Here is a 26,001-nt window from a genome sequence, read left to right as displayed (position 1 = left end):
TTGTCACCCTGGGCCAGGAAGCCTGACTGTCCATCCGGTGCTCAATGAGATGACCTTTCTGTTGTCAGGTCAGGCTTTCAGGGTGCAGAGAGCTTTCTGAGGAGTCTGGGCTGAAGAACACAGGGGACTGAGCCGCAGCAGGTTTTGTGGGGCCATCAGCCATTTTCTTCCTACACTAGGGCAGAAGAGGGCATGGCCAAGCCTCTGCTCCCCACAACCCAAGAGCTGGTGGTGGAGGTGAGCAGCAGGAGACAGCCGTTCACCATCGGTGAGTGCCCAGAGCCAGGCACAGGTCTCCAGCCGGTGGGATCTGGATGTTGCCTTTGTAGTTAGAGGACAGGGTGGGGATGGGGGACAGAGGAGACCCTCTGTGAAGCTGGGACTGGGCCTCTGTCATCAGGACAGGCTGACACTGGGCTCAGAACCAAGAAGAGTTGTGGATGGAGTCGTCCAAGAATGTCCCCGAGGGAGCCGCCCATCAGAATGACTCACTACCCAGCCCATGTCCTACCTCCCCTGGCATCCCCTGGGTCAAGACATGCACAGCCTGGTGGGGCTGTTGCTGGGAATTGGGCAGGGCCTACCCCTCTGTGTGACCTTAGGGAAGTTCCTCACCTTCTCAGCCTTGGTTGCTCCTTGTAAAATGAGGTGCCTGGTGATCTGTCCTCAGGGTTGTTATGTGATTGGCTGGTAGAGGGGCAGGAATGGAAAGCCTGTGCCGCTCCCCTCAGGGTGAACCTGGACCTGGCCATTTTTAGCCTTCCACCTGTAGCCCAGCCTTAGTGTGGAGGTGACAGGAACATCTCCACATGTCTTGTACACCTGAAACCCAGAAATGAACTCTAAAAGCCCATCAAAGGTGTTTGTACTTATTTTTAGAATGAAAAGTAGCATGTGAACTTTTTCTCTTTTTTTTTCTTTTTTTTTTTTTTTCTTTTTTTTTAAGAGGCAGGGTCTCGCTCCATTCCCCAGGCTGGAGTGTAGTGGTGTGATTATAGCTCACTGTGGCCTCTAATTCCCGGGCTCAAGCAGTCCTCCTCCTTCAGCCTCCCCAGTAGCTAGGGCTACAGTTGCACACCACCACACCCAGATAATTTTAAAATATTTCTTGTAGAGATGGGGAGTCTCACTATATTGCCCAGGCTGGTCTTGAACTCCTGAACTGAAGCAATCCTCCCACCTCAGTCTCCCAAAGTGCTGGGATTACAGGCGAACTTTCACAGCCTTACAATGCCTCATTTAATTCATGTGAGACTCTTTTGCTAGCCCTGTTTCATAGTCTCAGAGAGGTTAAATGGCCAGCCCAGGGCCACACAGCCCATCCATGGTGACATCCACGGCTGTGGATTCCAAATCCCAGCTTCCTCCCACCCCAGCTCTGCGCATTTTGTGCAGACCCGGGGCTTCCAGCGCTGCGGGATTAACAAGCAGGTCGTTGTTAGTGGAAGCCCAGGCTGCGGGTGGGCGTGGCCAGCTGTCAGAAGGGCCTCTTTATTCTGCTCTGCTAACTGCACTAGTAGAACTCTCTCAGTTACAGTAGCTTTTTTTTTTTTTTTTTTTTTTTTTTTGGAGACGGAGTCTTGCTCTGTCGCCCAGGCTGGAGTGCAGTGGCCGGATCTCAGCTCACTGCACGCTCCGCCTCCCGGGTTCACGCCATTCTCCTGCCTCAGCCTCCGGAGTAGCTGGGACTACAGGCGCCCGCCACCTCGCCCGGCTAGTTTTTTGTATTTTTAGTAGAGACGGGGTTTCACCGTGTTAGCCAGGATGGTCTCGATCTCCTGACCTCGTGATCCACCCGTCTCGGCCTCCCAAAGTGCTGGGATTACAGGCTTGAGCCACCGCGCCCGGCACAGTTACAGTAGCTTTAACTGGTAATTACTGAGGCCGTGGGGTGGGTGGGGGTATTTAGACACATACCAGGATGCTGTCAGTGTTTGGAGGCCCCTGAAGGTTGGTGGCCCCAGAGCCACCACGGGATCTAATAGCAGGGTCGCTGGGTGTCACTGCCCACACCCAGGCTCCCACACCTGCTCCCACCAGCTCCTATCAGCCTCATCTGGCTCCTGCATAGCCAGGCCTGGTGCCCCTAGGGCCCAGCTGTTGATGGCAGCCTGTAGGACCCAGAGGGCGGGACTCTCACAGGCCTCCTGCCATGGCTCAGGTCTCTGTGCAGAGCAGGTGCTTTAGGAAGGCAAGCCTGCGTCCTGATGTTCAGAGCCTGCACTGGGAGGCCAGGGCTGGGGTCAGAGCTGGGGCCCCGCCTGGCCTGTCATCCATATCAGCCTGTAGACCTGGGCTCTCTTGGGCAGGACAGTGATGGAGCGTTGGATTCTGTCCCTGGTCTCTCTGCTCAGGGAGGGGAGAGCCCTAAACTGGGAGGCAGGACCCAGGTTCTTGTGCTGCCTGGGCCCGCCATTAACTCCTGCATATCCTGAGCCACGGCCCTTTCCTTCCCTGAGCCTCTGCTTTCTTGTCCATTCTATGGTGATGGCATCAGAAAAGCAAGGTGCCTCCCATCCCTGACCCTGTGGCTCTCTGGCAGAGGCGCCTTCTCACAACACCACCATGCCTTGGCCCCAGTGCCTCAGGCCGGCCCGGCCCCTCCTGAAGGAGGAAGGATGGCAGGAACGACCACCTCTGCACACTCCTTCTGAATCCTTCTCCACCCATGTCAGCGGAGAGGCAGGTGCTCATGTTCCAGATTGAGAAACTGAGGCATACGCAGGACTAGCGGGCAGAAGTCCAGCCAGGATCAGAATGCAGGCAGCTTCACTTTGGTCCTGACCCCTTCTTGAACCAGACAGCTTTGCTCCTGTGGTCTCCAGTGACCATGGACCGGGGTGTTGATGAACAGAGCCGTCTGGATTTGGGAGAAGTAGGACTGAGTGGGAATTCAGGACCTGGCCCGGTCCTGCTCTGCCCTTTCCAGCCATGTGACCTGGAAGGGTGGCACCATCTCCATGGGCCCCGGGGCCACTTCCTTTGTTTCTTTACTAGGGACCTCTTTCATTTTCCCATTCATTCATTCAGCAAATCATTCTATAGCACCTACCAAGGATGAGGCACAGTTCTAGTCACTGGGGATATAACAATGAAAAAAGTATCACGCCTGTAATCCCAGCACTTTGGGAGGCCGAAACGGGCGGATCACAAGGTCAGGAGATCGAGACCATCCTGACTAACACGGTGAAACTCCGTCTCTACCAAAAATACAAAAAAAATTAGCCGGGTGTGGTGGTGGGCATCTCCGGGAGGCTGTGGCAGGAGAATGGCGTGAACCCGGGAGGCAGATCTTGCAGTGAGCCAAGATCACGCCACTGCACTCCAGCCTGGGTGACAGAGAGAGATTCCGTCTCAAAAAAAAAAAAAAAAAAACAATGAAAAAAGTAAAGTTCCTATCCTCAGGGAGATGACTTTGTAGTGCGAGAGACACATAATACATACATGAGCCCTAAAGGTAATTAGGGCTCCTGGAAACAGGAGGGACTGAACAATGGCGAGACAGACAGGGCTAAATTGGGGGTTTCTGACCTGAGACCCACACACACGGAATTTGCATCCTGACACCGACACCTGATCTCAGTGTGATCTGGGCTTTCCAGTCAACCTCCCCAAGCCTCAGTTTCCTGCTCTGTAAAATGGAGATACTCATCTTATGGGGCTGTTCCGGGCTTGTGTGAGATGATACCCAGCGATGCCCATGTGCCCAGAACCTCTGCATCTGTTCCGTCATTGGTATCTCACAATTATCGTCACATCTGTGTTTGAAAGAGAGGAGAATGAGGCTCAGAGCAATTAGGTGATTTTCCCAAGGCCACACAGCGGGTTGTCTGCCTGCCTCCATGTCAGACATAGCAGCTACCTCCGCCAGGTCCCGGCCTATCATTGGAGGCAGTAAGTGCTGTCGAATTGAACTAAACGTGAATGTGTGTTGTAAGCTAAGAAGCCTGTTGTTAAAATATTTTTATTTTGGGGGGATTTAGAGAAATAATGCATGCTCATTCTACAAAATTCAGATTCTGCAGAAGCATGTAACTTGGGTGCCCCTGGGGAGCCCCATTGCTACCAGACAGTCACTCCAGCATCTACTTTCTGATCTTCATTGCCATGGCCTGTTCTTTGAACTTCACATAAATGGAATCTTACAGTGCATACTCTTGAGTCTAGTCTTTGACTCAGCATACTTCTGTTTCCATTTTCCTCCATGTTGTTGTATCTGTAGTTCTTTCTTTCCTAACTGAGTTATATTCCATTGCATGAATATATATGCCATAGTCCATCCACTGTTAGGGACATTTGGGTTGTTCTGAACACTTTTACCCACATCCCTCTGTGGCTATATTAGAGCGGGAATTTTAATCTTGCGTGTGCCATTTGGGAGCTGTGTGATGTTGAGCAGCTTGCTTAAAGTCCCTGAAACTCAGTTTCCACACCTTTGAGACAAGGTAAGTGAGCCAACCTCGTGGGGTTGCATGCAGTGTAGCCAGCTGGAGGCTGACACACAGAAGGAACTTCACAAATGGGTGCTGACCGCGCCCCACTTCTGCACCATTGCTCATTGGGTAGCTCCTTCATAGAATACACTTACCTCCATTTTTGCTTGTGAAAACTCCACCCACTTTTAAATGAAGGTGGGTCAGGGTTTCCATAAATCTCTCCGCTCCTACCCCACAATCCCATAGGGACAGGCTCTTTCCAGGCAGAAGCCCCACCTGCCTTGCATGCACTTCTCTTAGGATTCTAGTCGCTTTCTGCCTGTGTGACCCAGGGGCACACCTAACTCCTGGGCACACCTAACCCCTCTTTCTCGTACTTCTCAGCAGCCCCTGAACAAGCTGAGAACACGACCAAGTCTGACTCTTCCCTGCCCCCGCCCCTGCCCCCCACCCTTCGCCCCCCCAACCCCTGTGGCAGGAAGTTGAGGGAAAGAGGAACCCAGCAGGAGGCAGGGAGAGCCAGGAGGAGCCTGGGCCTGGTCAGGTGGGACAGAGTGGGGACGGCCCTCCCTGTCTGTGTGGGGGCCGACAATGGGTGCCACAGCTCCCTGGGCCCCCCTCCCGGGACCCCGAGTCCCCACAGGGCCCTGCCTGGAGGAAGGTGGCTTCACGGGCATTCTCAGGTGTCTGTTGACAGGAGGGCCTTGTTGACGGGTGACCCCCATCCCAATATGTCCCATTGAACTCCAGGGCCACTCGTTTCACACTGGCCACAAGTGTGAACATCCACATCACAGGCCTCTAACACGGGCCTCTAATCTAACCCTGGAAACCCTCTGCCTCTTCTTGGACTCAGTTTCCCCATCTCTGCAGGGTTGCCTGAAGGCTTTTCCAGCTCTGACCAAAGAATGTGCCCACCCCCTGCCTGCTGATGGGGGCTCTTCCGGGGTGAGGCACAGGGTGGGGAGGTGCACCCAGCCCCCTCCTCCCGGAACCTCTTTCCCACAGGCAAGAGAGGATGTGTCACCGTGACCACTTCTTTCTGGAAAATTCCCACAGTTCAGTTCTTTCCTGGGATTTCGCTGGAGGAATTGCATCTTTCTTGCTCACATCTCCTGGGATCTATTCTTGGCCTTGGCGGGCTTGATGTGGTGGTATGTGTGGGTGTTCCCTTTTAATTTGGGGTCCAGAGCTGTCTGAGGCCTGGACCGGTAATTATGAGAGCAGCACCATTTATGGAAACAGCCCTTGAAGCAAGCCAGTGATGAGACCCGGCTGGAAATACCTCAGCATGGAGGCCTGGGCCTGCCTGGAGGGGGTACTGAGATTTCTGGGTGGGAGAAGCCCCTTCAGGACACAGAACCAATAGGTCATGAGTGCCACCCTCCCTTGGCCTGTAGAGGCTGTGGGGCCCAAGCCTTGTTTTGGGTCTGAAATGGGGCACCCCCTCAGCCTTTGCTGCCTGTGGGACAAGCCAGACCGGCCTGGCCTATGCACCCCAGGCTCTGGGGGAGCCGCTGTCCACCCTCAGGGGCCAGGCCGGGAGAGGAGGCAGGTCCACAGCAATGGGAATGTCGGTGACTTCTGATGGAGTCACACGGGGACATGGTAGCCACACCCGGACTGGCAGTGATACCCAGCCCAAGGGCTCTGGGCCACTGTCCTGGGGAAAAGAGGCCCTTGGGAAGAAGGGGCCGGGGCACCCCCGCTCTGGAGCCCTGGAACACTACGGCCGATGAGGCGACATGCGAGTCTCCCATATCCACCCATGTGGCTCCGTCCTGGCCCTCCTAGGGCTCGCTGTCCAGAGGAACAGCTGAACCAGAGACAGCAAGCCCTGGCATGGGGGCCATAAGAGGCCAAAAGCCTAACCTGTGTGGGGTCTGAGGACTGGGAGGCTTCTCAGCCGGACTGGGAGGGACAGGGCCACCTGGGGAGAGCAGCTTCCAGGAGGGACTCTCAGGGAGGCGTCTGCAGGAAGAAGGCACAAGAGGCCCAAGGGACAGATGGCAGGGCCAGCGCAGGGAGGGCCCTGCGACACTCTTCCTGTGGGCCCTTTGGGCCCTGGGGAGGGTCTGAGGGGAGGTGGGATGGGTCACAGGCCACAAGATTCTGTTCTGAGCTGGAGGATGAGGGTGTCTTTTGAAGTCTCACTTTTTGGTCAGAAATAAGACAGATTTAGGTTGTCTGGGTGAGACTAAATTACTCAGGGCACAAAAATAGCCAGAGCCCTTGTTGATGTTGGGCTGAGGGTCGCGGAGTTTGGCATCTGGAGGCCCAGCCTGGAGTAGCTGGTGGCCATGCCCGGTGAAGGCCACCTCCTGCCCCCAGTGGCCTTTCCTGGAAGAGCAGGATCTGGAGGTTGCTTTATCCCAGGCTGGAGGAGGAGGCTGAGGGCTCTCTGATTGTTTATTTTCCCAGAGCCACCGTGAGGTGGTTCAGAAAGTAACCTTTCCTGCCTCCCATGTGCCTCTCCGTGGGGTGGCATTGTCTGTCCTGGATTCTGAGCCAAGCCCCCCAGCTGATGTGTCTCAATGGAACTGGCTGTCACCAGTCCCTGTTGGCTGCAGAAAGCTCTACAGGCACACTGTGGCCCAAGTGACTTCTCACCTCCCAAGGTCATGGACTGTCACAACATTGGTTGGCAGCAACTGAAGTTTTGAAGTTCTTCCCAGGTCACAGGGCCTCTTTGAATCACTGTGCTGAGTTCTTGGAGGCTAGAAACAGGATTTCTTGGAGATGGACTGGCCTTGCCTGTCACTGCAACCTCTTCTCATACACCTCAGCCCCCTGACCACTAGATTCCAGCCACACCAGCCTCCTTGATGTTTCTCGAACATGCAGGGCCTTTGTATCCACTGTTCCCTCTGCCTAGAAGGCCGTCCTCCTCTTCGAAGGAAGAAGGAACCACGACTGGTTCCTTCTCCCACAGTCGAGGGTATTTTCCCCTTACTTCCCAGGTTTTAGACTAATGAATGGATCCCTAGCACTTTTGAAAGGCAGTGTTTCTCTGCTACTGACAGTCTTGCCTCCTAGGAAACATTTGGCAATATCTGGAGACCTTTTTAGTTGTGCAAATGGAGAGGGGAAGGGAGTGCTGCTGTCGGCTAAGGGGTGGAGGCCAGGGATGCTGCTAAACATCCTGCAGCACACAGAACAGCCCCTACAACAAAGAATTATCTGGCCCAAATTGTCAGTGGTGCCACAACTGAGAAACCTGTTCAAGGTGACCCGTGTTTGATGGTGGTGATGATGATGGGCTCACCCTTTATTAGATACAAGGTTGTCTTATTCTATCTTGTGTTGCTGTAACAGACTCCTAAGACTGAGTAATTTACCAAAAAAAAAAAAAAAAAGAGGTTTATTTTATTTTATTTTATTTTATTTTTGAGACAGAGTCTTGCTCTGTCACCCTGGCTGGAGTGCAATGGTACAATTTCAGCTCACTGCAACCTCTACCTCCTGGGTTCAAGGAGTTCTCCTGCCTCAGCCTCCCAAGTAGCTGGGACTATAGGTGCCCGCCACCACACCTGGCTAATTTTTTGTATTTTTAGTAGAGATGGGATTTCACCACATTGGCCAGGCTGGTCTTGACCTCCTGACCTCAGGTGATCCACCCACCTCAGCCTTCCAAAGTGCTGGGATTACAGGTATAAGTCACCGTGCCCAGCCGAAATGCGGTTTTTTTGGCATACAGTTCTACTGGCTGAAAGGCTCAAGGCTAGGCAGCTGCATCTGGTGAGAGCCTCAGGCTACTTCAATTCATGGCAGAAAGTGGCAGGACAGTGGGTGTGTGCAAAGAGAGCAAGTGGTGAGAGGAAGCAAGAGAGCAAGCCAGACTTTTTAACAGCCTCCCCCATGTAGGGAACTAATCCATTCCCCTGAGAGGGAGAACCCACCACTGGCCCCTCCACCATGGCATTAGTCTATGAGGGATTCACCCCCATGACCCAGACACCTCCCACTAGGTACCACCTCCCATCACAACCACACTGGGGATTAAATTTCAACATGAGTTTTGTCGGGGATAGACCACATCCAAACTGTAGCAAGGGGTATATTATCCGTACTGTTCACCTTGCTTTTTTCTTTTTCTTTTTTTGAGACAGAGTCTTACCCTGGAGTGCCATGGTGCAATCACAGCTCACTGCAGTCTCAACCTCCCAGGCTCAAGCCGTCCTCCTATCTCAGCCTCCTGAATAGACTATAGGCAAAGTGCCATCATGCCTGGCTAATTTTGTTGGTTTGTTTTGTTTTGAGACAGGTTCTCTTCTCACTCTGCCTCAAAACAAAGAGCTAAAGTGCAGTGACGTGATCTCAGCTCACTGCAACCTCTGATGCCTGGCTAATTTTAAAAAATTGTTTAAAGACAGGGTCTCCCTATGTTGCCCCAGACTGATCTTGAGCTCCTGCCCTCAAGTGGTCCTCCTGCCTTGGCCTCCCAAAGTGATGGGGTTACAGGCGTGAGCCATCACAGCCAGCTGGGACATTTTCTTAGAAGTACAGTTTCTGAGTCACAGCATGTATCATTTTGCTAGATTATTGCCAGATTTCCCACCCTAGGGATTGTGCCACTTTGCATTCCTGCCAGCAATGCCCAGAAGTGTTCAGGTCTGATCTTAGAGTATCTTACTCATGAGGCCTTCTCAAACGTCACATCTAAAGAAACCCCACACTGGGCCAGGTGCAGTGGCTCACATCTGTAATCCCAGCACTTTGGGAGGCTGAAGCCGGTGGATCACAAGGTCAGGAGTTCAAGACCAGCCTGGCCAAGATGGTGAAACCCTGTCTCTACTAAAACTACAAAAGTTAGCCGGGCTCAGTGACAGCCACTTGTAATCCCAGCTACTCGGGAGGCTGAGACAGGAGAATCGCTTGAACCCAGGCAGCAGAGGTTGCAGTGAGCTGAGATCGCGCCACTGCACTCCATTCTGGCCAACAGAGTGAGACTCTGTCTCAAAAAAAAAAAAGAAAGAAAGAAAAGGAAACCCCACACTGGACTGGAATTGGAGGTGTCAGTATGACCTTAGATACTTACAAAATATATTATAAAAACAGATACATACAGATGTGTGTTTTTGCACACATTAATGTACACACATATATATCCTAGCTTTGTCCACTAAAAGGGCCTAAAAGTATTGACACTCCAGGACAGTGAGCAGCCCAGTGCCCAAATCTTGGTTTCTAAATATCTCTCCTAAAAGCAAAACAAAACAAAACAGAACTCCTTGCAGAAATGGCTGATTCCAGGGGTGGGGATGGGAACTCCCAGGATATACCTAGAGTATCTTGTGGTGCCAGTTAGAAGTGCTCAGAAAAGGATGGTGGGGGTGGTCAGAAGGACACAGGAGCCAATCTAAAGGAGCTGCCAGTGGCCAAAACTGGAACAATTTGACCAATGAAATAAATAACAACAGTATGGGATATAGCCCATAGAATAAAATAAACACCTTTGAATCCATAATGATATAAATAAATAATTAGGCTGGGCACAGTGGCTCACACCTGTAATCCCAGCACTTTGGGAGGCCAAGGTGGGCAGATCACCTGAGGTCAGGAATTCGAGACCAGCCTGACCAATATGGTTAAATCTTGTCTCTACTGAAAAAAATACAAAATTAGCCAGGCATAGTGGTGCACACCTGTAGTCCCAACGACTCAGGAGGCTGAGGCAGGAGAATAACTTGAACCTGGGAAGCAGAGGTTGCAGTGAGCCAAGATCATGCCATTGCACCCCAGCCTGGGCAACAGAGCAAGACTCTGTCTTAAAATAAATATTTAAATAAATAAATAAATGTAGAAGAACGAACAAGTCTTCCTTTAAAAAGAATTCCAGTTAATACATGTACAAGGAAAGAAGGAAATAGAAAATCACTATTCCAGCCTGGACAAAACAGCAAGACCCCATCTCTACAAAAAATACAAAAATTAGCTAGGTGTGGTGGTGCATGACTGTAGTCCCAGCTACTCGACAGGCTGAGGTGGGAGGATCCCTTAAGCCCTGGGAGGTTGAGGTTGCATCACTGCACTGCAGCCTAGGTGACCAAGTGAGACCCTGTCTCAAAAAATGAAAAAGAAAGAAAATCACTATTGGCTCATGTCTGTGATCCCAGCAAGGTGAGCCAGGAGTTCAAGACCAGCCTGGGCAACATAGTGAGAGTTTATCTCTACAAAAAAATAAATTAGGCAGGCCAGGCATGGTGGTACTACGCTTACAGTCTTTTTTTTTTTTTTTTTTTTTTTTTTGAAACAGAGTCTCTTTCTGTATCCCAGGCTGGAATGCAGTGGTGCAGTCTTGGGTCACTGCAACCTCTGCCTCCCAGGTTCAAGCGATTCTCCTGCCTCAGCCTCCTGAGTAGCTGGCACTACAGTCAGTCACGCATCACCACGCCTGGCTAATTTCTTGTTTTTTAGTAGAGATGAGGTTTCACCATGTTGGCCAGCATGATCTCAATCTCCTGACCGGCCTCAACCTCCCAAAGTGCTGGGATTATAGGCAGGGACCACTGCGCCTGGCCTGCTTATAGTCTTAACTGCTCAGGAGGCTGAGATGGGAGAATCACTTGAGTCTGGGAGGTTGTGGCTGCAGTAAGCCATAATCACACCACTGGACTGCAGCCTGGGCGGCAGAGTGAGACCCTGTCTCAAAAAACAAAACAAAACAAAACAAATAAAGTATTTTCCTCATGATATTTATTATTTACAAAATGAAAAATTGTGACATTACAGTGTAGAAACCTGGCAGACACCACGGTAACCAGGGAATCAAAGTTCATGCCACTAGCAATAAGATATATTGGTATCATATTGTCCCATTTGATGCTCTGAGAAGGGCATATCACTTTGAAGGGGGCCTGTCCCCCCTCCACACCTGGTATTTCTCCAAAGGTGGAGACGAGAGACTGAGAAAAGAAATAAGACACAGAGAGACAAAGTATAGAGGAAGAAAAGTGGGCTGCGGGGACTGGCACTCAGCATACAAAGGACCCGCACCAGCACTGGTCTCTGAGTTCCCTCAGTATTTATTGATCACTATCTCTACCATCTTGGTGAGGGGGATGTGGCAGTACTATAGCGTAATGGCAGGGAGAAGATCAGCAGGAAAACGTGAGCAAAGGACTCTGTGTCATAAATAAGTTTAAGGAAAGGTGTTGTGCCTCGATGTGCACGTAGGCCAGATTTATGTTTGACTTTACACAGACATCTCAATGCAATAAACAGCAGTATTGCCGCCAGCATGTTCAGTCAGTATAGCGTGAGACTCTTAATCTCAGGGTAGTGGTTCAAGCCCCATGTTGGGCGCCAGATGAAGGGGGCCTGCTCCTCCACACCTGTGGGTATTTCTCAAAAGGTGAAGATGAGAGACTGAGAAAAGAAATAAGACACAGAGACAAAGTATAGAGGAAGAAAAGTGGGCCCAGGGGACCAGAGCTGAGCATATGGAGGACCCGCACCGGCACTGGTTCCGTCAGTATTTATTGATCACTATCTCTACCATCTTGGTGAGGGAAATGTGGCAGGACTATGGGATAATGGTGGGGAGAGGGTCAGTAGGCAAACATGTGAGCAAAGGACTCTGTGTCATAAATAAGTTTAAGGAAAGGTGCTGTGCCTTGATGTGCACATAGGCCAGATTTATGTTTGACTTTACATAAACGCCCCAATGCAGTAAAGAGCGGTATTGCTACCAGCATGTCTCACCTCCAGCCATAAGGCGATTTTCTCCTATCTCAGTAAATAGAATGTACAATCGGGTTTTACACTGAGACATTCCAATCCCAGGGACAAGCAGGAGACAGATGCCTTCCTCTTATCTCAACTTCAAAGAGGTCTTCCTCTTTCACTACTCCTCTTCAGCACAGACCCTTTATGGGTGTCAGCCTGGGGGATGGTCAGGTCTTTCCCTTCCCACGAGGCCATATTTCAGGCTGTCTCAGTAGGGGGAACCTTGGGCGATACCCAGGCTTTCTTGGACAGAGGTCCCTGGGGCCTTCCGCAGTGCGTTGTGTCCCTGGGTACTCAAGACTGGAGAATGATGATCACTTTTACCAAGCATACTGCCTACAAACACATTTTTAACAAAGCACATCCTGCACAGCCCTAAATCCATTAAATCTTGAGTCAATACAGCACATGTTTCTGCAAGCATAGGGTTGGGGCTAGGGTTACAGATTAACAGCATCTCAAAGCAGAAGGATTTTTCCTAATATGAATCAAAATGGAGTTTCTTATGTCTTCCTTTTTCTATATAGACACAGGAACAGTCTGATCTCTCTTTCCCCCACACACTTCTGTGGTGTTCTCCAAAATCCATAACTTAATTCAAACATGAGAAAACATGAGACAAACCCAAATTGAGGGTGTGCTACAAATAACTGACCAGCATTCTTCAAAAGTATCAAGGCTGGGTATGGTGGCTCCTGCCTGTAATCCCAGCACTCTGGGAGGCCAAGGCAAGAGGACTGCTTGAGCCCAGGAGTTCAAGACCAGCCTGGGCAACATAGTGAGCCCTTGTCTCAATAAACAATTTTTTAAAAACTTAGCTGGGCATGATGGGGTATACCTGTGGTCCCTGCTACCCTAGAGGCTGAAGTGTGAGGATCACCTGAGCCCAGGTGGTTGAGGCTGCAGCAAGCTGTGACTGTGCCACTGCACTCCAGTCTGGGTGACAGACCAAAACCCTGTCTCAAAAAAAAAAAAAAAGTGTCAAGGTTGAAAGGGAAGGAAAGACTGAGGAATAGTCACATCAGAGGTGCCCCAGGGGAAATGACACTAAAGGTATTAATGTGTTAATAACATGGGATCCTAGATTGAATCCTTGACAAAAAAAGATATTAGTAGGACAGTTGGTAAAATTAGAGAAAAGTCTGGATTTAGTTAACAGTATCAATTTCCTGGTTTTTTTTTTTTTTTTTGAAACGGAGTCTCACTCTGTCATCCAGGCTAGAGTGCAGTGGCGTGATCTCGGCTCACTGCAACCTCCGCCTCCCAGGTTCAAGCAGTTCTGTGCCTCAGCCTCCCGAGTAGCTGGAATTACAGGCACCTACCACCACACCCAGCTAATTTTTGTATTTTTAGTAGAGACAGGGTTTCATCATCTTGGCTGGGCTGGTCTCGAACTCCTGACCTCATGATCCACCCTCCTCAGCCTCCCAACGTGCTGGGATTACAGGCGTGAGCCACCGTACCCACCACCCCAATTTCCTGATTTTCTTTTTTTTTTGAGGCGGTGTCTCGCTCTGTCGCCCGGACTGGAGTGCAGTGGCCGGATCTCAGCTCACTGCAAGCTCCGCCTCCCGGGTTCACGCCATTCTCCTGCCTCAGCCTCCCGAGCAGCTGGGACTACAGGCGCCCGCCACCTCGCCCAGCTAGTTTTTTGTATTTTTAGTAGAGACGGGGTTTCACCGTGTTAGCCAGGATGGTCTCGATCTCTTGACCTCGTGATCCGCCCGTCTCGGCCTCCCAAAGTGCTGGGATTACAGGCTTGAGCCACCGCGCCCGGCCCTGATTTTCTTATACTATAGATTGGTTATGTAAGAAGCTATCATTAGGGGAAGCTATCAGGGAAAGAATGGAAAGTCTGCACTGTTCATGCCGTTTCTCTTTAGATGTAAATAATCCTAAAGTATTTCAAAATCAAGTTAAAAACATAAATAAGGCAGCCCCCACACTCCCTGCATTATTCCCAGTCCCCCCAGGCTTTGTGTACTTCCTAGCACTTAGCACATAGGCTGATCTTGTTTGTTAACTTTCATGTTTGTTATGTTACTTCTCTGCAAGCCTGTAAACCCCATGGGGACAGGAGCTGCCCCACCTTGCTTGCCGCAGTGTCTCCTGCACCTAAATAATGACTTGTGCACCATTAGTACTGCTTTAAAATGTACTGAATAATGAATTAATTCATATTCCTGGCTGTGACCAGGAAAAATGAATGAGGAAAAGTCAGTGTTCTTATAAAGCCTTCAGATCATGAGAAGGCAACAAAGTCAGGAACCTCCTCCTTCATGCCCAAAAGTGAAATTATGGGACGCTCAAAAATAGGATCCCTGTCCCAGATTTTGCAGGTAGGGGAAATAAATGTGCTGCCTAGAAACTTTGCTCCAAACATCAGTGGCTCCTCCCGGGGCCACCATGGAGAGGGGATTCCTGGCAGGATGTATCTCAGATGACCGGGATCAGGACATTGGCCAGACAGACAGCATCTCCCGCACGGGTCTCCCAGCCTATCTGAATCTGACAGGGAGCCCTGGAATGAACTTCCCAACCCTACAACTGACAGCAGAATTTTACTGGGAAAACCCAAGAAATCACGTTGTGCAGACCTAGGCCTTTCCCATGAATCCCTTCCTCCGTGGACCCTCAAATCAGCAGCCGCTGGGAGGCAGCAGCAGGCATTTCATGCTGTGTATTGAGGGCCTGTCGAGAGGCCTTGAGCACTTTTGGCCAATTCCAGCATGGTTTTTATGCCCCTTTTCACAGTATCAGACGGAGGTGGTCCACGGTAGCAGAAGGAGCCCAGCGAGGAGTCAGGGTTCCGTTTCCACATGTGGGAACGTGGGAGGAGATTGTATTTGGTACTTTCTGTCTGAGCCAGAACTAGGAGACCGTCCCAGTGGCATTGCTGAGGTGTGGCCGCTCAGCCAGGCATCTTTGGGAGATTCCAGACCTTGGTTCTATGGGAAGGTGGGGGCTGGGCATTCACTGACAAGGAAATGTTCCCGAATAGTGTGGGAGAAGCATTCGCTGGACCAAAACCAAGAACTGATTACAGTCAACAAACCCTGCTCTTCATCGTTTTCATTTGACCCTGTTTCAAAGTGTGATTTTGCAGGCATGGACACTGAGCCCAGAAGGTTAAGTGCCCTGACAAAGTTCAGGCAGGTGAAAAGGAGGCACCTGGAAGTTGAACTGATAGATTTCCACGGTGTATTTTCTCTCATTCCACACTTTTATTTAGAAAAAAGAAAACTGGCCGGGCGCAGTGGCTCACGCCTGTAATCCCAGCACTTTGGGAGGCCGAGACGGGCGGATCACGAGGTCAGGAGATCGAGACCATCCTGGCTAACACGGTGAAACCCTGTCTCTACTAAAAAATACAAAATACTAGCCGGGCGAGGTGGCGGGCGCCTGTAGTCCCAGCTACTCGAGAGGCTGAGGCAGGAGAATGGCGTGAACCCGGGAGGCGGAGCTTGCAGTGAGCTGAGATATGGCCACTGCACTCCAGCCAGGGCGACAGAGCGAGACTCCGTCTCAAAAAGAAAAAAAGAAAACTGAACATCTCCCTTTCTCCACCATGGCCGCTGAGTTTCAGACATGGCCTCCTGATGGTCCTGGCTGGATGTTTGTCACTTTGATACTTTAAGTTGGAAAAGTAGCTGTTAACCGCTAGAGCCATGGCTGCCCTCCTATCCCATGGCCCCTGCCCTTTCACAGCCCTGGGTGGGAGGGACAGAATCCCCACTTTGCAGACAAGGAGACTGAGGTCACACAGGATGCTCACAGGGTCAGGGCTGGGGCCAGGAACCCAGCTACTGGCCAGATAATCTGCCTTTCAATGCTCTCTCAGCAGCTAAAGCAGGGGCTGTCTGCCCACAACCTTCATAGGGGAGAATCTGGGTCCCAACAAATGCTCTTCCTCAGCCCCAGCTTTTGAGAAGTATCTTTTCTATCCAAAGGTACAACCACTGGCCAGCTGCAGACCCACACAGCTCCAGCAAAGAAAGAGCACTCCCTTCACCCGGTCACAGTAATGCCTATTTCAGTGTCACACCCCAGGAAGTTTTACCAGTTTCTAATAAAAATCATTATTTTCCTAAAAATTTCCCAACTTCCAGGCTTGCCTGGAACAGCCAGGGGAGGCAGTTTCCTGTGCTGGAATTCCTGGGTGGTTTATCGATTTCACAAGCCCACAGCGGGGAAGTTTGGAACTCGGGTCAGTTCAGTTGAACAAAACTCTTGAGTCAGCCTGGGTAGACCCCCAGGTCAGGCAGGGAGGGAGACCACAGAGCACGGGCGTCCACACAGAGCTGATGGTTTGTGGACTGTTTCCTCAGTCCTCGGATCCCACATGAAGTCAGCATGTGGCTTGCCGACAGGGATACCAGTGAGCCCCAGGACCACCCGGCAGCCCTGCTGTGCCCTGGGACACAAGCACACAGACATGCTTTGAAAGTGGACAGGTGAAGCCGCGAGTGAGCTGCTCGTCACTGTTGCATGCCCTGTGACAGCCAACAGCGTGGACTGATTTCATCTTGCAAATGGGGGATTCTTACCCAGCCATGTAACACAGGGGGGTCTGCAGATCCGGAACCCACTGAAATTGTCACCCAAGTCATGTTGTGTGAGTGTGTTAGGGAAGAGAGCACATGTACGTAGATATTCATGGGAAGAGGTCCAGAACTCTGCCATCAGTGATCTCTGCCTACGGGGAGAGATCGTCGCTTGTGTCACGGCATCTGAGCAGCCCGGCTCTCAGGCGGGCTTTTGTTGCGTGCCCAGCACCCTCAGGTGCTGTGGAACAAGGCAAGTTCTTTTCTTCTCCGTTCTGGACTGGGATGAGCGGCCACCTCCTCCTGCCCACACATTTCTGGTCCCATCCCCCGCCCCACACAGCTGTTCGCCTGCCCATGGCTGGACCAGGTCCCCACCGCGAGGACAGGAAGTGCTCCCCACATCCGCCTCGGCCCGCACAGCCTGGTGCTTTTCCAAACCTGACTGTGGTCACTGAGCCCGGTAACCAGAAAGAATTTTTAAAAAGACTCACAAACATATCATTGAAATCTCAGTGTTGGGTTTTGGGGAAGGCACTGGGCGGCTCCCACCCCTGCTTTCCGGAAACACAGATTTCTAGAGTTTGAAAGGGACAAGAGGCTAAAGTGAGACTTCCCTAAATATAGCGTCCTGGGTATTTCCGGACACCTGGGGAAATGTGGGCTTTATTCCGCAACTGTGGCATTTGTTTGACTGTCAGGCCAGCCCCCGCCACGGGGCCCTGCTGCCCATCTCACCTCCAGCCTGGCCTCTACCCTCGCCTCCACCATGTCTTCTAATTCCCCTCCCCTCATGCCGCCCCCCTGCTGCCCCCGTCCCCTGTGCTCCCCACTGGCCAGAAGCACAGGCCAGGCTCCTGGCCCGGGATTGGCACCCTCAGCAGGCAGGCCACAGCAGAGCTCATGTGCTGTCCCCAACATTGCTGACCGGTGGGCGCCTCCACCCCTGCGCATGTGAGGTCCCCTCTCCCTAGAGCACCCTCCCCGCCACCTTCTCCAGCTACCAAGACCCCATCCCACCCTTCAAAGCCAGTTCAGATGCCACCTGCTCAGATCCCACCGCCCAGTGAGACCCTCCGACTTCCCCAGCACCTGACTGGCCTCTCCGGGAGTTGTCACTCCTGCCCTGGTTTTTCTTGTTCCTTTCCACGTTTCCCTCCTTCCTCCTCCACCTTGTTCCAGAAAGGAACGTCGGTCTCCTGCCCTCTGCTGTTTCCTGGTGCTTGCTTTCCCTGCCCTGCCCTCAGGCCCCTCTGCTCTGGCCCTCTGTCCTGGCTGGCCTGCCCCTGCAGGGCCCGTCTCCCTGACCCATGACAGATTTGCACTCATGCCTCAGCCCAGCTCAGCTGTCAGCCCTGAGCCCTGCCCTGCCGCACCTCCCATCCAGGCAGTGGGCAGGCTCTGGATGGCTTGTGTCCCCTGAGATGCTGTCGGTGATGTCAGTTATGTCCCTGTCTACCAGGCTTCCCTGCAGGGCCGGGGCCCTTTTCTGCCTTGGGTCCAATGTCCATCTTCCCTTTAGCCTGGAAGCTCCCAGAGGAGGCTCCCTCCTCTGTCTCATCTCCGGGTCACAGGACCAGCCAGACCGAGAAGGGGCACAATGGGAGTTTGGAGTTTGGAGCCTGGGGTCTGTTGAGCACCAGCCAGGTGCAGGGCTCAGGCTGAGCCTGGCTGCAGGGCCTCTCAGCCCTGTCTGCTCCCTGGGACCAAGCCTGGAACAAACGTTTGCACAAAAGGAAACTGGCCCCACCAGGCCTCCCTGGGTCCCCTCCACCTTGAGTGGTGGGTGGCTGGGGGCGCTGGCTCACACCCGCTCTGCCCACTCCAAAGTCCGAGCCATTCCGAGTGCCAGCCCAGCTCTGCTTTGTCTTCTAGTGGAGCGAGATCATGCCTTGGGCCATCAGGAGCCCCATTGGAAGGAGTTCCGCTTTGACCTGACCCAGATCCCGGATGGGGAGGCGGTCACAGCTGCGGAGTTCCGGATTTACAAGGTGCCCAGCATCCACCTGCTCAACAGGACCCTCCACGTCAGCATGTTCCAGGTGGTCCAGGAGCAGTCCAACAGGTGCCTTCCCCTTGGCCCAGGTGCCCCCTGCCCCTGCCCGCCTCACAGTCTCATGGTCAAGGCAGCCCAGCAGGGAGTGGGGGTTGGTGGAACACTTCCCAGAGGACCCGAAAGAGACCCTCAAAGACAGGAAAGATGCTTGGCCCGAGCCCCCTGCACTGCGGGAAGAGCCCCAGTGACAGTCCTGCCTTCAAGTCCCTGCCCTGCCATCCTGGCTCTGGGGACTTGAACGGGTCATTGAACCACTGAGCCTCCGTTTCCTCATGTGTACACCTCTGTGGGCTGAGGCGGTGAGATGAGGCTCAGAAGGGGCACAGGCAGAGTCAGGTAGGACATGCCCCGGTGACGGCCCCCAGCGGGTCCTGGAGTCACAGAGGCAGCTGTGCCGGCCTCCGGTTAATTGTTCTTTCGTGTCCACAGGGAGTCTGACTTGTTGTTTTTGGATCTTCAGACGCTCCAAGCCGGGGACGAGGGCTGGCTGGTGCTGGACGTCACAGCAGCCAGTGGCCGCTGGTTGCGAAAGCGTCACAAGGACCTGGGACTCCGCCTCTATGTGGAGACTGAGGACGGTGAGGCTGGGGGCTCTGTGGGAGCAGCCCCTGGGGCTTCTCTGTGCCAGCACAGGCAGCAGTAGCAGCTTCCTGTGGCCCTGGGTTCCCGGCCTCACCAGCTGTGCCCGCTGCGAGGGTCACTGAGGTCCAAGGCACAAGGTCTGGCCCAGTGGGGGTGCTCTCTCCTCTCCCTCTGCTTCCCAGGAAGCCGGCGGTTCTTCCCACGGAGCAGCTTCCACCTTGGGAGTTTCTGTCCTGGAAGGAAAGGAGGGGAAGTGGTTGTGCCCTCAGACACTGAGGCCAGGAGGCTGGGTTTGAAGCCCAGCTCGGCAGTGCCCTGCCTCAGTGACCTTGGCTGGGACTTGCCTTTCCAGACCCTGTCTTCTCTTCTACAAGACAAGGATTCATGCCCTTGTTCATTCCACAGGTGAAATTGGGGAGAGCCTCTTTTATGCCAGGCAGTAGGAATACAAAGGCCAAAGTGGGCATGAGATGGGCGTGTTTGAGGCCCGGCAAGGGGGCGCCATGGAGCAGCAGTGAGGGCGGGGGTCCCAGGGGCCATTCTGAGTCAGGGTAAACCAGGGCCAGGTGGTGGGGTTCTTAGCATCATTTATTTTATTTTATTTTATTTTATTTTATTTTATTTTATTTTATTTTTTTTGAGACGGAGTCTGGCTCTGTCGCCCGGGCTGGAGTGCAGTGGCCGGATCTCAGCTCACTGCAAGCTCCGCCTCCCGGGTTTACGCCATTCTCCTGCCTCAGCCTCCGGAGTAGCTGGGACTACAGGTGCCCGCCACCTCGCCCAGCTAGTTTTTTTTTTTGTATTTTTTAGTAGAGACGGGGTTTCCCCGTGTTAGCCAGGATGGTCTCGATCTCCTGACCTCGTGATCCACCCGTCTCGGCCTCCCAAAGTGCTGGGATTACAGGCTTGAGCCACCGCGCCCAGCCCATTTATTTTATTTAATAGCAGTGGTGGACGGCAGGATCTGATTCAGGTTTTAAAGAGAACCCTCTGAGATGCCCCCCTCTCAGGGTGCAGCAGAGCTCCCCACCCCTTGCGTGGGCCGCACAATGACTTGCTTCCCGAAAGTGCGGTGTGGACAGGGTGTGGGGGACCTGACGTGCAGCGCCTCAGCCAGGTGAGGAAGGCCCACTGCAGTGACCGGCACCGGGCTAGCATGTGCACTGGGTGTAAGGGAAGGAGCAGACCACTGAGCTTCAGAGGCCCCCCCTGCTGTGAACCCGAAACCCCAGTCCAACCACAAGAAGACCATCAAACCCAAAGAGAAAGGCTTTCTGCAGAATACCTGGCAAACACTTCTCAAAACCGCCAAACTCATCAAAAAAAGGGAAGGTTGGGAAATTGGAGGAGCCCAGAGGCACCTAAGATGACCAGCTTGGTGCATGTGGGGTCCTGGGTGGAATCCTGGACCAGCAAAAGGGCATTAGGGGAAAGTTAGGAAATCCAGATCAATCATGGTGTTTACTTAATAATAAGGTATCAGTACTGGTCCATTAGTTATGAGAAAGGTACCCTACTAGTGTAAAATACTAACATTTCCCAGGGGAAACTGGGTCCAGGTATATGGGAACTCCTTGTGTGGTTTTTTTTTCTTTGAGACAGGGTTTGGCTCTGTTGCTCAGGGTGGAGTGCAGTGGCGCAATCGCAGCTCACGGTAACCTCCAACCCCTGGGCTCCGGCGATCCTCCCCCCTCAGCCTCTATACTATCTTTGCAAATTTTTATGTAACTATCAACTGTTGTAAAATTAAAACTTTACTGAATATATGCATAAAATAAGGAGCCCCCTGACTTCAGTGGGGAGAGCAGACTGAGAGGGACAAGAGTGAAGTCAGAGAGACTCATGGGAGCCCCACAGTGGTGCAGGTGGGCGCTGTGAGCGGCCTGTTGGTAGCAGTGGAGATGGAGAAAGATGAGTCGAGTTCAGTGTCAGGACATGCTTATAGCTGGTGAGGAGGTGAGGGGAACGGGAGGAAGCCTGAATGATGTGTGGATGGAACCAGTGGATTTTTTTCAATAGATTTTTCTTTTTGGGGAAAGATAGATGAAGGGCACATTTGAGGTGTGTGGCCAAGGGTTCTTTTTTGGCTGGAATATTTCTGAGCCCCCTGGGATGTTACTGAGATCACTGGTCCTCATGGAAATGCCATTCCAGGGACAGGTGAGCGTGAAGACCCAGGCGAGGGAAGTGCTGGCATGTAAGTGGATTTAAAGCGTGGGGTGGGACCAGATCATCTAGGGAAGGAGGTAGTGATGGAGAAGAAAGAGGGCCTGGCCCAGAGCGCTGGGACCTCCAACATCCAGAGACCTCACAAGGAGGGGCCACAGCGAGCCCACAGAGACCAGCCAGGGAGGGAGCAGGACACCTGGAGGATGAGGTGACCAAGATGCCAGAGTCAAGTGTTTCCAGAAGCAAGGGTTTGTCATTTGTGTCCAGCTGTGGGCACTGAAGGCAAGAACAGAGAAGTGACCGAGGGTTTTGCCATCGCAGAGGTTGTTGATGGCCCAAATCTCCATGGAGTGTGGGTCTGACTGGGGAGGTGGAGGGAGACAGGCAGTGGAGGCAGGAGACAGCTCTTTCCAGAACCTTTGCTGGGGAAGGGGAGCAGAGGCATGGGCTGGGGCTGGAGAGAACCCCGGACAAGGCAGGTCCTTTACAGGTGAGGAGAGGCCTGCACACTGCTGTGGTGATGGAGTGATTCTGTGCAGAGGGAAGAAAACTGCAAAATTCTGCACAAGTTGGAGCAGGGAGCTGGAGCGGGGGAGGTGGAGAGGGCAAGGGGGTGCAGAGGACAAGGCTGGAGACTCTTCAGAGCGGCGACCCTTCCTGATGAAGGTGAGGGATAGTGTCCCCACTGACACAGTGAGGGGTGAACCTGAGCTCTGGGGGGCTGTATTGGGGGGGCACTCACTCTCCGTGTTGTCACAGGATTAAGGGAGGGTGCTTGGCACAGAGTGATGCCCAGTGAGGGTTGTCATGACCGACGATCTCACCCAGCAGCGCCTGCTCATTAAATATTTGGTGTCTCTAATGAGCGGGGGAAGCTTGGGCGGGGCGGTTGGAGTTTGTGCCTGAGGCTCCACTGGGGCAGGAGGGGATCTGGCCGGTGCCCTCCACGCGGAGCCTGACCTCAACTCTGTCCTGCGCCCGGGGCCTGTGCGCTGGACACGGAGGACTGACACGGGGGGCTCCAGCCCAGGGCGGAGCGGGGGAGCGGCCCCCTCCCTGTGGTGGGTCGCGGGCCTGGCCTAGAGCCTGCGCCTGGCCGGGGAGACCTGCTGGGCGGGAGTGCGTCAGGGCGCGGGCGCCCTCCCTGCTCTGTGACGTGCGGCCCCGGGGCGCACGCGGGGCGCACACGGCCTGTCCTGGCCTCTGACCCGGGCCGACCATGGCGGCGCTGCGGCTCCTGGCGTCGGCTCTCGGGCGCGGGGTTCCCGCCCGCGGCTCAGGGCTCGCGCTGTCCCAGGGCTGCGCCCGCCGCTTTGCCACCAGCCCCCGGCCCCGCGCCAAGTTCTACACGGACCCGGTGGAGATGGTGAAGGACATCTCTGACGGGGCGACCATCATGGTCGGGGGCTTCGGGCTCTGCGGGATCCCCGAGAACCTGATCGCCGCGCTGCTCAGGACCGGCGTGAAGGACTTGCAGGTGGTCAGCAGCAACGTGGGCGTGGAGGACTTCGGCCTGGGCCTCCTGATGGCCTCCAGGCAGGTGCGCCGCATCGTCTGTTCCTACGTGGGCGAGAACACGCTGTGCGAGAGCCAGTACCTGGCAGGAGAGCTGGAGCTGGAGCTCACGCCCCAGGGCACCCTGGCCGAGCGCATCCGCGCCGGGGGCGCCGGGGTGCCCGCCTTCTACACCCCCACGGGCTACGGGACCTTGGTCCAGGAAGGGGGCGCCCCCATCCGCTACACCCCGGACGGCCACCTGGCGATCATGAGCCAACCCCGAGAGGTGAGGGAGTTCCAAGGTGACCACTTCCTTTTGGAGCGCGCCATCCGGGCGGACTTCGCCCTGGTGAAAGGGTGGAAGGCCGACCGGGCAGGAAACGTGGTCTTCAGGGGGAGCGCCCGCAATTTCAACGTGCCCATGTGCAAAGCTGCAGACGTTACGGCGGTGGAGGTGGCAGAGACCATGGACGTGGGGACTTTCCCCCCAGAAGACGTCCACGTTCCAAACATTTATGTAGATCGTGTGATAGAGGGGCAGAAATATGAGAAACGAATTGAACGCTTGACGATTCGGAAAGAGGAAGATAGAGACGCCGAAAACAAAGAGGACGCCAGGACGCGCATCAGCAGACGCGCAGCTCTGGAATTTGAGGACGGCATGTACGCCAATCTGGGCATAGGCATCCCCCTGCTGGCCAGCAACTTCATCAGCCCCAGCATGACCGTGCATCTTCACAGTGAGAACGGGATCCTGGGCCTGGGCCCGTTTCCCACGGAAGATGAAGTGGATGCCGACCTCATCAATGCAGGCAAACAGACGGTCACGGTGCTTCCCGAGGGCTGCTGCTTCGCCAGCGACCACTCCTTCGCCATGATCCGAGGGGGACACCTCCACCTAACCATGCTCGGAGCCATGCAGGTTTCCAGATACGGCGACCTGGCGAACTGGATGATCCCTGGCAAGAAGGTGAAAGGCATGGGCGGTGCCATGGACTTGGTGTCCAGTCCGAAGACCAGAGTGGTGGTCACCATGGAGCACTGCACAAAGGACAACACCCCTAAGATCATGGAGAAATGCACCATGCCACTGACCGGGAAGCAGTGCGTGGACCGCATCATCACCGAGAAGGCCGTGTTTGGCGTGCACAGGAAGAGAGGGTTGACGCTGATGGAGCTCTGGGAGGGCCTGACCGTGGACGACGTCAGAAAGAGCACGGGGTGTGCCTTTGCTGTGTGCCCGAACCTAAGGCCCATGCAGCAGGTGGCACTCTGATGGGACCCGGATCTGGCGGGGGGGTGCGCTCCTCAGGGGATCCCACTAGGTTCCTCAGGGGACGTCGGTTACCGCAGGAATGCATTTACCCAGCGCTTGGAGGCGTTTGCTGCTGGCCTCCGACTTTCCTCCCTAGGTGGACTGTGCTCCTCTAGAGAGCTGCGACTTTAATTAAAAACAACAGGAAAACAGATCAGCTCCTCACTGTGTTCCTCGAGCACTGCAAGGCGCAGTTCTGCAGTGGTGAGGAATGGGTGTCCGCTTTGCTCTGTGATGTTTACACAGAGCGTGCACAGCGCCAGCGCATTCACAGCAGGATTTCATTCAAGCGCCTGCCTCGTACTAGAACCATGAAATGGAGACGAAAACTGACTAGGGAGAAAATCACTCCACCCAGAGTACACCTAAAGAGCCATTTTACTACTGCAATGAGAAATAGGCGAGCAAAGATGTGAGTTTGTGATTGGAAGACATGCTGTCTTCACAAGCTTGTTTTTTTTCTTTTTCTTTATTCTTTTTTTTTTTTCTTTTCTTTTCTTTTTTTTTTTTTTTTTTGAGACGGGATCCGGCTCTCAAGCTGGAGTGCAGTGGTGTGATCTCACTGCAATGTCTGCCTCCTGGGCTCAAGCAATCCTCCCAACTCAGCCTCCTGAGTAACTGGGACTACAGGCACACATCACAATGCCTGATTATTTTGTTTGTTTGTTTATTTATTTATTTATTTATTTTATTTATTTTGTAGAAATGGAGTTTCACCATGTTGCCCAGGCTGGTCTCGAACTCCTGAGCTCAAGCGATCCACCTGCCTCAGCCTCCCAAAGTGCTGGGATTACAGACATGAGCCAACTGAGTTGGACCAATTAACCTTAGCTTACTGTATTTTTTTTTTCTTTTTTAGACAGAATTTCGCTGATATTTATTCTGGGGCCTTTGTTGTTAAAATTTGTTTCCATGAAGCCTCCCCTCCTCCTCCCACATCTCTCCTCCTGGGACCTATCAGATGTCAAGCTTCTAGATGTCCCTAGAAGGAAAGCAGGACCGTCTCCAAGGGAAGGGACTGGGTGATGGGAGAGACTGAGAGGGGAGAGGCTGTGGGTGCTGAAATCCACCAGGAAGCTTCCTCCGTGTGTGGCCAAAGGCTACAGCCTAGGACAGGAGGAGTTCTAGAACCCTAACCAAGGGACTAGATGAGTTTTCTCAACTTCATTTGAATTGTTCCTGCGTCATCCAGACCAGACATTTAGGCCTTCCTCTCTGGGATGGAGGCCCAAACTGGCCGCTTGTGTGATGAACCGTTGTAACCCAAGAGGCTGTGAGGCATTTCCTCCTGAATCTATAGTCTCAAAAACTAAAATTAAGAAACGATTGTGTGTGTGTGTATGCGTGGGTGCTTGCTGTTGACAACCAAGCCTGGCATGGTGCATGCACGGCGTAAGTGTAGCTCTGGGGGTTCCCAGGCCAATGGGGGCATGTGGTCAGAGCAGTAAGTTCTCGCTGGTCAAGGACAGACTTTCCAAGGGGCCCATTGGAGCCCCGCCCTGCAGGAAAGGCCAGATCCTGGGAAGGAGAGCGGGGCAGGGAGAGTTGGCACTCATGGAGGGAACAGCCTGGGGGTGTGGGAAAGGGGCCAGGGACTACAGCCAGGGTGGGGGCTTGAAATGAAATGTCATCTAGTGGGCAGTGGGGTGCCTTTTGGGGCTCCTGGCGAGGGGC

General features: G+C 53.4%; 2 protein-coding genes across 2 annotated transcripts in view; both read left to right on the top strand.

Moving 5' to 3' along the window:
- BMP8A (bone morphogenetic protein 8a) overlaps nt 1–26,001 on the top strand; it is a 59,778-nt gene that overhangs the window by 22,599 nt on the left and 11,178 nt on the right. The gene's annotated exons all lie outside the window — the stretch shown is intronic.
- Nucleotides 21,314–24,481, top strand: LOC117092821 (succinyl-CoA:3-ketoacid coenzyme A transferase 2, mitochondrial-like). The gene has a single exon (XM_033227017.1). The coding sequence runs from the start codon at nt 22,735–22,737 to the stop codon at nt 24,286–24,288; it is 1,554 nt and encodes a 517-aa protein (XP_033082908.1). The 5' UTR covers nt 21,314–22,734; the 3' UTR covers nt 24,289–24,481.

The sequence above is a fragment of the Trachypithecus francoisi genome, unplaced genomic scaffold, assembly GCF_009764315.1.
Source record: "Trachypithecus francoisi isolate TF-2019V2 unplaced genomic scaffold, Tfra_2.0 Lachesis_group12, whole genome shotgun sequence".
In the NCBI taxonomy this organism is placed as follows: domain Eukaryota; kingdom Metazoa; phylum Chordata; class Mammalia; order Primates; family Cercopithecidae; genus Trachypithecus; species Trachypithecus francoisi.
Note: the sequence above shows the minus strand (reverse complement) of the source record. Positions and strands in the feature narration are given on the sequence as shown.